The 13886-nt window shown below is 44.0% G+C and overlaps 1 protein-coding gene across 1 annotated transcript in view; it reads left to right on the top strand.

The window, feature by feature from the left end:
- The first annotated feature begins 327 nt into the window (after window positions 1-327).
- Window positions 328-13886, top strand: part of NDUFB10 (NADH:ubiquinone oxidoreductase subunit B10) — a 34259-nt gene continuing 20700 nt past the window's right edge. The window contains exons 1-2 of the mRNA XM_078664868.1: window positions 328-549; window positions 13460-13598. Of these exons, the coding sequence (XP_078520994.1) occupies window positions 402-549; window positions 13460-13598 (287 nt within the window). The 5' untranslated portion in view covers window positions 328-401. The remainder of the gene's footprint in view (window positions 550-13459; window positions 13599-13886) is intronic.

Below are 13886 nucleotides of genomic sequence, written 5' to 3'. Positions count from 1 at the left end.
TTTTATCACGATGTATATATAAAGCACAGGAACAAGTTGTAAACTACTTTTCTTCAAGTATACATCGCTAATATTTTCATATTTTCAATAGTACGATATTTAAAAAAAATGTTTATTAAAGGAACAATGTGACTGTTATTTTTTATCTAATGGTATTTTGCGTGAATTTAGAAATGTGCATTTCCAAAACTATTAATTGCAACTAATTTTTTTTCCCAGAAATTTGTTCATTACTATATTGTCTTTGTTAGCTCTAGTGTATTGAAGGCACAGACACCCCACTTCAAGATGGCGGGTAGCAGCGGCTTACTCGGCGCCTGCGCATCACTTCGGTGTTACCCTTGCTGTGAAGGGGAGCGGAGGTCGTGACTGCAGCGGCCCTGACAGACTGTGCTTAGAAGATGCCAGAGAAGGTGGATAAAGATGTGTACAAGGAGCCGCCTCCTCGCACCCCGGACATCAAGCCGGAGACGTCCCTGCCGAACCCCGCCCTGCTGGTGGTCGGGGCTTATCACTATGCTGTGGATGTGCCAGTGACATTTTTCAGGGGTAGGAGCCGGAAACCGAACCTTCTGAGCAGGCTGCAACACATAGTGAATCCCAAACTACCATCTAACGTTATTGGGATGTCGCTGTACCCACTACCCGACACTCACCCCCCTTCCCATTGGTGCACATGACCTAATTTATCGATACATAGAGCATCCCCTCAGTAGCATGTTAGCGAACCGCTTTATTTGCACTCCCTCCCCTATTACTGTTTTGGGCTTTTGTAATAGGCCCTCTTCACATCGCCTCAGTGACTGATTAACTCCCCCAAACATGCTTCAGTGTCTGGCCATGAACTAAGATGCTTAATTTTAATTAAGATCTCGAGGTCAGATCACGTGTTCTTGGAATCATTCGCATTTTCTCCCTCCATTATCTGGAATTTATTGCTTCTATTCAACAATATCAATGTATAAAGGAAAGTGGGTGGCACCCAGAACATAGCACCGAACCTTGAGATCTCTAGATGAGTTCATTAGTCTACCGCTTTTCAAACCATTCATAACTTTTTTCATATTAGGTACACGTCAAGGGCAGGTGTTCTACTATTTTAATTTGTGTGGGGTAACGTTTTTGGTGGGTGGGTTGAAAGCACCGCCACTCTTTAGGCTGACTAGTAAACTTCTTGTCAGGAAAACGTATGTGGTTCAAGGTGTGTACATTGCCAAACTACGCCTCAGTACTTTGCATTGGAACTGTTCTCCAAACGGCACTTAATGGAAGAAAAACTCTGTACCCCACGTTTGAATATACCCACATTGCCTCGACCTATAGTTTTCGAACATTTCGGGTCTTCCCATTGGGTGACGTCCCCTCACTGACTCTCTTGGACCTCTTAATACCAACATTGATTGGCCTCCCCTTATTAAACCGCATCCAAAGCCTACTTTTAGATAATGTCCCTGCTCTGCCTATAACCAGGGGCACAGGAATTATGTGTCAGTAGCGTACCAAATTGTGTGGCAGGGTTGACTATTGTGTGTCAAGAAAAGTCAAATTATGTGGTCTAAGGCATCACATCTTGTAGCAGTATTATGCCATTATTTTGCCATTTCATGCACGAGTAACACTGGGGAGAGACTTCACCTCGTTATCAGTTTAACACTTAAACAAAACAATGAACATCTGAAAGGTGACCTACCACTGAACAGCAAAGGGTATGACACTGCGCTGCAACTAGTAAAATGATGGATTATTTGTTAAATACAGTAATTCGATAATTTATGAAAAACGCATCAGCTGCAGAATCTTATTATTCCAGTGGCCGTGTCGGCATACTTTTCAGTGGGACCCCACCCCTTGCTCCCTGAATGCACTGCAATTCATGATTTCATGACCTCGCCATCAAGCCCTATTATCTTTTGCCCCAAAATTCTTTGAATGAATCCCTCCCAGTTCATACACGTCTGCCATTGTCAGAGAATTGTATAGACCAGTCTTTGGAATCATAATAATATGTTATGTTTTTATATTACTTGTACGGGGTGTAGCAAATTAAATGTAATTCATATTATTGACGTTGGAAGGATAAGTGGTCCCTGCGAGCATTCACCCGTTAGCATACAGAGTGAATTCTGAAGTTTGGAAGTTATGTTCTCATCGACCTTTTGTAAATGAGTGCACTTTTGTCCTCGGGTTCGTCCCTCCAAATTGAATTCTGTTGTTCTGTTTCTATGTATGGTTTACTATTAACAGACTTCAGATGCTCTGAAACTTTACATGCCCTATGCTGAATGCCTTTTCGTTTTAGCTTGGGTATTTGCAGAGATGTGTTGATTCTAGGTCGTCATTCATTTGCAACAGCAGTCACAGGCAGATCGGCAAGATACTGTCTGCTGCGTTTTTTGCAGATTGCTGCTGATACCTCTTTACTTTGGGTCAGCTGAATCATCAGCGACGGTCCTGTAAATTTCCCTTTGCATTTGTGCCCATACAAAACAGAGCTTTGGCATGGAAAGTTGCTTTTCTGATTTAACTAATTAGATTTGACTAGTCTTCTATGCGATAATTCACTTACTTATGCAAAAAGCCTACTTAGATAGGAGCTAGAGTTAGTGAAGGTTAGGGACAGTTAAAGGGATGGATTGAATGTTTCCAGGATGGGGAGGTGTGATTGCAGCTTTGAAGCACTTTTTGTACCCCACCCCCCAAATATTCTCAGTGATTTGACCCCCCTGAAATCACATGTAAACGTGCCCCTGAAATGTTAGGAGTAAGTGTGTTTTTAGTGTGGAATGGGGCATGGAACACACCCTCTTTTTTTAATTGTCATTTTAAGGGTCAGAGAAAAAAATAGTGCAAGTGCAAAACTCCCTGCAATCCTAATTTGGAGGATTGGCTGTTTGTAGACAACCCCTTTGTGTGAGGTTTGAGATTAACAATACGACTCCTAGAAATCTGTGAAAGTCATAGAAAGTCAAAGGGTCCATGACGTATGCCTGGACCCTTTGTGATCAGGGGCACATAGTGTGGAATCCCAGCAGGAGTAGGCATAAGCACACTTCTGGGATTTAAGACTGCTTTGTGAATCAAGTCCTTTGTTAACAGAATACCTGGCATTTAGATGATATGGTAAAACCCACACATGTATCCAATCCTGGAGTGCTTATAGCAGCCTACTCAGAACTAAGATTCCCTAATTTGGACTGAACAGTATCCAATTTACATTTCGGTGATCTAACTCTGATGGGGTTTCTGAAATGAAGAATTCGCAGCTCAGCAGCGCAATTTGATCAACAAGGGAATACAATGTGTATAACAGGGAGGCCTTTAGTTCAAACATAACTTCAGATTATTTGCTGATAGTATCATGTATGTTAGCATAGAAGGTAGAATCCAGGATATCTGGTAGCATCATGGAAAGTGCGGGGGGCGGGAGGAGGAGCCAAGACAGCGTCCAAAATGGCAGCTTAGGAGCCCGGCTCCGCCGCTCGCCCTCTCCCTCCCTAACATCCTGACATCGATCCTGTGTCTGCACCGCGCCCCCGCACGGCTGAATGGACTCGGTGCCCGACCGTGTATCTCCGAGTTCGCGGGCACCTCGGATGGTTGAGAAACGTCGACGCAAAATTTGTGGCCTGTGCCAGCTGTGATCCGCGACCTGGAGTTGTGATGTGGCCGGAGAGGAATTGAACACCAGCAGCCGCGGCCGAGTCAAGAGAACCGATAGACCCCGACGGGAATCACAGACTGCGTGATATTGCTGGCGGAGCGCGATGCGAGCGCCCAGAGCTTCACAGCACGCATTTGGCTGATTTTCTGGGCACTGGAGGTCCCGGGAACAGTGGGCAGTCCTGTCGCCCGCATCGGTCTTCTCTGGTGGTCTCCCCGGGGCGACCCGGCCCTCAGTGTGATCGTCAGCCGGCCATGGCCGATGTCGGAATATGGATCCTTCCCCAGGGCATAGCGTGTGAGAGGTTGGTGTCGCGGCACTAAAGGGGGTCCTAAACGGTTCCACTCCGACCCCAGCATAGACTACCAGGTACATTGCGACCCCGGATGCCTGATACGATGTTTACTATCTCGCCAGGGGGACCCCCGGGAGCAGGGAGCATTGCAACCGCTGACGGCGGAGAGAGGGAGTACACACTGAAAGATGTTCTTTTGGCCATCCATGATTTTCATTTCTCCCTGTGTCGTGGATTGTGTGCCCTCCATGACTCACTGACGTCCATTGCTCCTGAACTGGGACCGGGGGGCGCAAACAGGAGTATGATAGGTCGGGCGCCCGTTAACACTCAGTTATTGGTCACTGTGGAGTTCCCGAGGCGTAAAGTGTTGGATTATGAGAACATTGTACTTGCCGGCCGGACCTGCACGACGGACATTCCCTCTGATTTTTTGACATATGTGCGCACTACAGAACAGCAACAACGGGCCCTCACGCTATTGGAAAGTGGCTATTGGCGCAGCGGTCTTGTCACTGTTCTTCTACCTTCGCTGAACTCCTGGGAGGCTCCTAAGAAACAAGTTTGGTCTCCTGGCTTATCTGCCTATGGAACTGCTGGGTTGGAGGGGTTGCTTATTCTTGCTCGAACTGGCCAGGGATGAACATTACGTGGTTGTTTTGGTGCCTCCGGTGGTGATGCGGGATTTGGCTCGTTACTGGGATTGTGGGGGGGGAGTGAGACAGACACATAATGATGGATGCTTCCTTTCTGGGGTGCTTACATTCTCTTCTGAGATGCGGTGAGGGTGGGGGGGTGGGGCCGGGGACGGACGTAAGGTTCCTCCTCCTTTTTCTCGTAAATGGGGTTTCAGTTGCTGGGGCGACAGGCATGCCTATGGGGGGGGTGGGCCATAGCCTTCTGCTGGTATGCAGGGTGGGGGGTTGGGAGATGGGGTTTGTTTTCGTTTCACTTTGTTTCTATGGCCTTTGTTTTTCCTTTTTCTCTTGCTTTTCTTTCTTTGTCTCTTACATACCTACACTCAGACGGGGGGTCAAGTCTTGTTTTTCTTTTTAGGGCAGAATCTTGCAATGTGCGCTTGCGTTTCCTTACAATGTTTGTTGGACCTACGAGTAGGATATTGAGTTAGTGTGTAGTTATAGTATGTTGGTATATTCTGATTTACACGTTCTCAAGGCACCTTTTTAATCGCGCTTGTATAGACGGCAAATATCCTGTTCCACGACTTGCTTTGAATACGACTTTGCCTGATTGTATGTCATTGGATCCTTCTCCTCATGGTATAATATGGAATCCTCTCAAATCCTGATATTTCATAGATACGCTTACATGTCAATCCTGCTTTCTAGATTTGCTATGACTCCGGCTCTAGAGATGCTGCACTGTGTTATTTTTTCTCCGCGAGGTCTTGACTTTATCTAGCGGCCGGCCCGAGAGGTTGTAGGCCCGTGCCTGTATTGGTTTGGAATATAAATATGAGGTTTTCCGAATAAAAATGATATATAAAAAAAAGAAAGTGCGGGGGGCTATAGTCTGCTGTTTTACCAAGTGATCTCTTCATGTCTAACAGTTGGTGGTAGTGATAACTGCACTGGGAATTGTGGTATTTGGTCTTTATATATGCCTACCAGGTAAGCAGAAGTTCTGGCAAGCGTCTGCCGATTTATATTTGATATAATGCCTTCTGTGTGCTTCATATGGATTGATACAGAAATCCGTTGCTTAATGCAGAAGGTTATACAAGAAGGGTTGCATAATTTTTAGTTAAACATTGACCGATTTGTAGAAATGGTCTGTGTTAGCATTCAAGGGGCTTATTGTGCCAGTATTTTACCATTGTCTCACACAAGTGGTAGTGTTTGGTTATATGTGGTCATGTGGGCACCATGTTTTTGTGGTGTCAAATGATATAGGCAGTGGTAAAGTATGCTTTTCCTGAATGTCAGGAGATCAGCTCACTGATGATTTAGTTTTAGTAGGTTCTTTCCTACTCTGACCACTTGCCTTACTCCCCACTCCGCATTTGGTGATTTTTACTGATTCAATCAATCGATTTATATAGTGCGACTAATCACCCGAGAGAGTATCCAGGCACTTGCAAGGTGCAATAGGCTGTTTTGATTAGCCAAGTCTTCAGTGTTCGTCGGCATTCCAGGAGAGATGGGGAGGTACGGAGCTGCAGGGGGAGGTTGTTCCAAACTTTCACTGTTGAGCTTCTCTTGATGCAGGGAGTAAGGGTGAGCGATAGAGAGGGCGGAGCGTAGTTGTCTGGCTGGCTGATTAAAGTTCAGGCAGTGGTAGGTCCTAGGTTTTGAGGGCCTTGTTTGCGTGGGTCAATAGTTTGAATTAGCATGTCTTCTGTACTGGGTGCCAGTTGGGTTCCCTAAGCTGAGGGGAGATATGGGTCCGTCAGGGATGTCAAGGATGAGTCTGGCTGAGGTGTTCTGGATAGCCTTCAGTCTCTGGAGGAGGTGTGTAGGGATCCCGGAGTGGCAGATGTTGCCGGAAGTCCCAGCGGCTTGTGATGAGGGTTTGTGTGACTGTGCATTTAGTGTTTGTGGGAGCCACTTGAAGATCTTTCGTAGCTTGCACAGAGTGAAGAAGCAGGCAGGGGGGACTCTATTGCCCTGGGATTTCATTGTCCGCTTGTTGTCAAGGATGATGCCGGGTTTTCTGGCGTGGTCAGAAGGGTAGGGTGCTGGTCCTAATTCCGCAGGCCATCAGGAGGCGTTCCAGGGAGTTGTTGTAGAATATCGGTATCTCTGTCTTGTTGATGTTGAGCTTCAAGCAGTTGTCTTCATGCAGTTGGCGATGTGCTTCATGAACCTGTTGAATCTGGCTCTGGTGGTGGTGGGGTCCTTGTAGAGGGAGAGGATGAGTTGATTTGCAAAAACAGTGAAGATTTAGAATGTTGCACTAGAGAAGGAACTACACAATAATGGCAGGCAAAAGCAACTAGAATTGCGCCCTCTTGAAGTTTTGTGAGCTTACACGTTTCATATACATCAGAGAATCACCATGCTGTAGATAGTGTAAATATATGTGTGTGTATGTATGTGTGTGTATGTATGTATGTGTGTGTATGTATATGTATTCAATGAAAAAACTAAATGTTAAAACTTAGTTATAGTTAGGGAAAGTTTATTGATTTTTTTCTTTCTATACAACCCCTACTTAAACTACACAAACATTAGAAATTCTAAAGTCATAGTTATACCTTAAATTTAAAATGTATACACCACCATCAAATTACTAGAACTCGCACACCTCCATACACAGTGTGGTCAACGCACTTGCCACAAGACATTCACTATAACATGCCACTGTTCCATGTACATTGTTCTCAGAAATGATGTCATTTGATAAGTCATGAGTTTTCTTAAAAAATGCTATGGAACCATACATGGTATTACTGATGTAATATGAAGGGTTATAAGCAGTGCACCATAGAGGCATGAGTTATAGTTAATGTTCTGTGACTAGTGAGTTCATTGGCACACAGTAGAGTGGAATGGTGTACAGAGGAGTGGCATACAGTGAAATAGTGTAGAGTGGAGTGGTGTACATGTATGTGGAATTTATTACAATATCTACTTGTCCATGGGATAGGTTGCTTCCTAAATCTACTTGTCCTGTAAAAAAATCGACATCTCTGGTGTCCCGTAGTGTGGCAACACACCATGGCAGCACTCTCACTATAAAGGAGCGCTCCAATTATGCCAGGAGTCATACTATAGTATGGTATGAATACAAGCAATTCCCTTATTTTGCCTTCTATCCACAATCTACATACTGGAGCTGGAGGTAGCGATAAGCAATAGTTCGTGGGTTGGAATACCCTTTTGAATCTCTGCAAATGTACTAACTTGCATATTTTAGGGGGTTTAGCCAGCCCTTCTCTAATCTTTTTCCCTACTGAGAAAGGTTGGAAATTTCCATGTCAAAACAAGACACACATTGACAAAACCAAAAGGCGGGCCACCAATGTCAGACAAGTTGGGTTTTGCCAATGCTTGTTTATTTTCATGTTTCCCATAATCTTGTTGAAACTGGTTACACTGATTTTTCATTATAAATATTTTTGGGAAATACTAGCATGCATCAACACATTTTATTAAATGATGCTTCAAAGAAAAGGTACCTAAAATTTCACAATATTTAAGGGAAACATTTTTTTCTTAGTTGCATTTTCTTTTTTTAAATTAGCATTTTCTTTTCAACGCCAAGAATCCTCAATCTTGCTTTCAAACCTCTGCAAATGTTTGCATTTAATCAGAGATCATTTTGCAAGCATTATATGTAGCCTCATATTGTTAAACTTTGCAAACTCGTGTACACATTTTTATACCATAACGACTGTCAGTAATGCAGTCTGAGCTTCTAGCATTTTCTTAGAGTGCTCACCCTAATAATAAAGGTTTTGCATTAATGAACCATCAATATAAGTTCAAACAGCATTAACACATGGACACAACTATTTCCTTAAATGCGGACAGCTACGTGCCCTAATCCATAAAGTGTTCCTGTAAACTGGTAGACAAGGGATTTGTGCTGCAGGGGGGTGGTCCTACCTGTCCCAAAGACAAAATAAACATGGAAACTTGTTGTCCTTGACGCCAAACAATATGTCCTGGGCTATGGGAATTCTGCAACTCTGGGCGTAGAGTGGAGTGGTGTAGAGTATAAGTGGCATAGAGTTGAAAGGCGTACACTACAATGACATTGAGTGGCGTAGAGTGGAGTAACATACAAAGGAATAGCACGGAGTGGCATACAGTGGAATAGTGTAAACTCTGGTGTTGTCGAGTGGCGTGAAAGGATGTAAAAGAAATGTCAGAAATATAGCTTATGTAATGTAAAGGGTCCTTTTTAGGTCGAAGCACGACCTGCATTCAATGCGTAAGCATTGATTGCAGTGTGCTTCGACAACTATTGCTACCCGTTTTTGGGAATGTGGACACGAGAGGGTGCACGAGCGCAGATTTGCTCAGTTTTTACCTCGTGAGCGCGCACGGCGCCGTGCCCCTCTCGTGCCTCATTCCCTTGCGCAAACACTCTACACTCACGCATGCGCACATACACACACTGCATACACACACGCACCCTCCCTTAAACAGACACAAGCGCACACAGACAGACAGACGCACGCACAGACACACTCAAACAGACACACACGCGTACACCCCACCCCCACTCACCCCTCCTCTCCCTCAACACACTCACCTGTTCTGGCGGTGCTCGGCGGCGGTTCTGCCTCTCGGGCGGCGGTAGCGCTTTGCGGGGCTCTCTCACCACATGAGAGCCCCGCCTTCCCCATGCGCCCGGCCGCTCTTCACCCGGTCCCCCATCTCGGGACCGGGACTAAATCCGGAGCCTTCGTGGCTCTCTCTCGCTCTCTCCGCGATGGGGCGGGACTTCCGGTTGGGGCCGCGATGGGATTCGCCGGCTGCCCAACCGGTTCTGGGTCGTCGCAGGCGGCCCGGCGGGGACTTGTTCTATGTTGCCACTAAGTTCAAGCACACAGTCAGTGACTGGATGTGACGTCGACTCCACGGGCGCCATAGCTCGCAGTATTAGTGTCAGCAACGGGGCAGGGCCATAAAGTTGATGCCACATCAGGGCTAAAGTTGGAGCAGCGGAACACTGACATGAACCTACCACACAGCGAGCAGATAAGATGACCAGATAAGGTCAGTACTGGTTAATATAACAACTTTTGTTTTGTAGCGCTTAAACCAACGGATCTGTGTTTTTAAGTGCTGTAAATGCAAAACGTCTCAATTTCCCAACGCCGAATAGACGAAGACTCAGTCAGCCTTGCCGGAAACCACAGACCCTCTACAGATCACCTCACTTTCCGGGAACTTGCGTTCAACTCGCTAACCCATCCTGCCGTCCAGGATGAAAGCATTTACCCTGAGTGTAGTGGAATGGCGGAGACACATTCTGGGAAGATAACTAACCTGTGGTTTACATAGCGCTTTACCTGCACATCTGACACAGGCCGGCAGGATCATCGTGTCATAGAAGGGGGAGGGTGGGGGGGGGACAGAAAGGAAGACACAAAACAACAATCTGCCTCAGCGCCAGATAGGCACGCACAGTCATAAAAGAGACAGAAAGCTTGAACATCAGACACACTACAACAGTCAGAGGCAGGAAAAATCAGACAGTCCTGGGACACGCAGGCTGACAAAACAACAATCTTACTCAGTGACAGGCAGAGACAGACAGGGTCACACAGTCCGTGAAAAGACAGGAAGATGGAAAGGCAGACGCACAACAGTCAGAGGCAGGCAACCATCAGACAGTCATGGACACACTGACCACACAAGAACAATGTGACTCCGTGACACAGGCGGGCAGGGTCACAATGTCATAGAAGAGGCAGGAAGAAAGTTATGGGTTCTCCTAAAAATCAGTTCAGCCTTTTATGTGTACAGGGGTCAGTACATTGAGCGCCATTACAGCTAATACGCTTAACTATCACCAGATATTTAATATGCATAAAAATACTCCAAAGTGTTGTATTAAAAAAAGGCACTACAGTTACTGTTTTTATTCCTCTCAGATCCCACTTCACCCACAACGTATTGATAATCTAGTGCTTCATTTGTAAATAAAAAAGTGCCAGGGCCCAAGGCATTGCTTACTAGGCCACTACAGGGGACGCCTTTCCTTTCCGTTGTGCCATATAAGTGTGTTTGTGTTTAGGCTGAGTCTCCAGAAACTGTACTGTAGGAACCTTTGAAGCCTCCTGGGCAGGTTGGGGATATCAAAGGGCCATAGCAATGTGGATGTAATTGTTTTATAACTCGCCAGAAATCAGACACCCTTGTGTTGGTAGCTTCCAAAATGGCTGGTGATCGACAATTTGCTGCTGTTTATGCCGTGCTGTAACAAGCATTTGCAACGCAGCAGGTCTCGCATTTACGCGAGTTTGAGCTAACGGCATTGTAAATTACAATGCCTTTTATTTAGGTTTTGGTTTTTGAAACATAAATAAAACGCATTGTTATTTGCAATGTAAATAGCTCAAACTCGTGTAAATATGAGACCTATTGCATTGGAAATGCAATAGGTCTCGCATTTGCGAGAGATTAAGCTATTGGCATTGTAAATGACAATGCCATTTATTTATCTGTTTTCAAAATCAACACATAAATAAAAGGTTTGTCATTTACAATGCCAATAGCTCTAACTTTTGCAAATGCGAGACCTATTGCATTGTAAATGCTTGTTACTATTAGATGTAAATTGTCGTTTTTAACTTATAGGCTATGATTCACAAAAGTAAACATACACTTTAGTGTGAGGTAACAATTGTTTGCTATTCACAAAGGTACTTTAGGACTAGTATCTTTGTCTGCGGAGTCTCTGCACGTGAAAAGATGGATGCGGAAGGTGTGCAGTCATAAAGAAACTACTGTTAAAATGCCTTTGTAAATAGCAAACAATGGTAAACTTGCAGAAAAGTGTACATTTACTGTTGTGAATCGGCCTCACCCGAAACTTTGCTTCGTCCATCAATTTAGAAACAGGACTAGGTCTGCAAAGTCTTGTGGAGATTCGTTAGATGGGAGCAAAGTTATTAGCAAGCAAAAATCGGACTTCTTATCGCTGGGAATTCTAACTATAATTACAGAGTGGCTACTGCCACTCTGTAATTTTATGTATATATTATCACATATATGAGCTTTCAGCCAGCCCTATTCGTACACTGGTTTGTTGCCATTCACATTTTTTCTTCCACCACTTCCCGCAGTGGGTCAGCCCTTTGCCAATCTCACTGTGAGCGCGTTGACATACTTGAATGTATCTATTGTATTTAAATGTGCTTTCTTTAAGTTGATTTATATTGCCAATGAATTAATTGCAATATTTTCTACTCTAATGTTTTGAATTTGATCAATTCATAATTAAGATGTGCAAAAATAAAAATATGCACCGAATGTATGAACCTGTTCTATTTTGAGTGACATTTATGGTTTAGATATAAGCTAAGTTACCCCCTAAAAATTTTGATTTTTTGAGGTATTTGTTACTCCAAAAATATTAGACTCCGACCACTTCTACATGTACCTAATCTCACTGTGACGGCATTCTGCTCTTTTTAAAGGAGCACACCTATGCACAAAGTACTTCACTTCAGAGCCATGGAGTATTATGGCAGTATGTTTGTGTTTTTTTTGCTCTTTCATATCAAATAATGTTTTTTCTTTTAGCCAATTTTTTAAATCGATGTGGGCTCGGCTAGTCCTCTAAAATGAAGATTTACTAAAACCAGGACAAAACGAGCACTGCCTGTGCAAAAGGGCGACCAGCCAACACTAGACCTGTAGGATTTGCCATTGCTTGTTTTTGATTTGCCATAGCATATGTTAGTTTCCTATATGCGTACACAGAACCCATATGGGCAACAGCGTGCATTACACGTAAGAGGTTGAGGATGCAGTGATGTTTCTTTACATTGATTTTCTGTTGGCATCAATGGAAGTCAAACCTTGGACTAACCAGGATAGCTAGAGAGGGAGTTATGGGACTGGAGAATTCCTGGTGTCATTTCACAGGCATTTGCAAAACGTACATGCTGTCATTAGTTCAGCCTCATAGTTAGTTATTGGCTGTCATTAGTCCTTGATTTCCACTGCAGACTGAGGTATGAGCTCCTGTTTCTACAGGTATTGTTTTTCAAATTGTTTTTGGTTGGTTCATCTTTGGCTGGGTGGTATGGGATTTCTCTATCTGCTCTTGGTCTGTGGTTTAGATGAATGACTTTACCAATTGCTCAACCAAGTCTTAGGTTGGCAACAAGCGCATTGCCCAGCAGTATGACCCGAATATCTGAAAGGAAGGGAGAGAGGATGTGTTATCTGGATGGTACTGCAAAAAGGGATATTGATCTGTTTTCTGAAGAAAATATATGGTATCCCTAGAAGAGTTCCATCTTCAAGACGTCAATCCTGAAAATGATTGGTTCTTTGAATTGAGGCGTTTCCGAGTCTTTGACAGTTTTGGTTCCCACAGTTTAGAACCGCTGGATCCCATGGTACGACTTAAAGCATCTAAAAAGGTTCCACTGTGTTGGGAGCTGGGTAATTTGCAAACCAGCGGGTCAAAAGTTTGGGTCAGTCACGCAGATTTGACTCAAACTTTTCTTGTCACAGGCTCGTTGCCCTAGAAAATAAAGATTCTCGGGCACAGCCCTTGAACTAAATGCTTTTTAAATCTCAACAAGGCCGAGTGAAAACATTAAAGAGCTTAGTGGGGGCACAAGTCTTCAAGTTTATTTAAACCAAACATATCCTTTAATTTTCAGAAATTTCGGTAATTATTGTAGATAAGTAATATCGATAAGTTTACAAATTCTAGTGTTTCTTCCAGGACACCGGCTTGGAGTTAATAGTACCCTATTTTTGTTTGTTTTGCCAGTTTTTAATATTGGGTGTGAATCATCTTTTCATACTTGGCAAAATATTGCATTTTCCATTTCTTGTTTGCAGATTTGATTGACCGCCAGCGTGAAAAGAACAGGTATTACTATTATCACCGCCAGTACCGCCGCGTCCCAGATCTGACTGAGTGTGAGGAGAAGGATTACCTATGCCATTTTGAAGCAGAGATGCAATGGAGACGAGACCAGTATGTAAACTGTATTTTTTTTACCACTTTTTTTTTTTTAAGCTGTCTGGCGGATTGAATATATAAAAGAAGGGCGGAAGTCATGTGGGTTAATCGGTTGTTCTCCTTACTCAGCAAACATCCGAAAACAGATCTGCACAGCAGAACATAAAGCGTGAGATTTTCATTGTACCTGTTACAATGAGAAAATCGCAAAATAAAGAATCTCCCTAAATTACACTTCGGAATAAAAGCTACTGTTTTGCTCCACATAGACCTCGTGTGTACTTTGAATATGCATTGTATAAT

Source organism: Lissotriton helveticus, chromosome 10 (genome assembly GCF_964261635.1).
Source record: "Lissotriton helveticus chromosome 10, aLisHel1.1, whole genome shotgun sequence".
NCBI lineage: Eukaryota > Metazoa > Chordata > Amphibia > Caudata > Salamandridae > Lissotriton > Lissotriton helveticus.
This window is presented reverse-complemented; position numbering and strand designations above follow the sequence as displayed.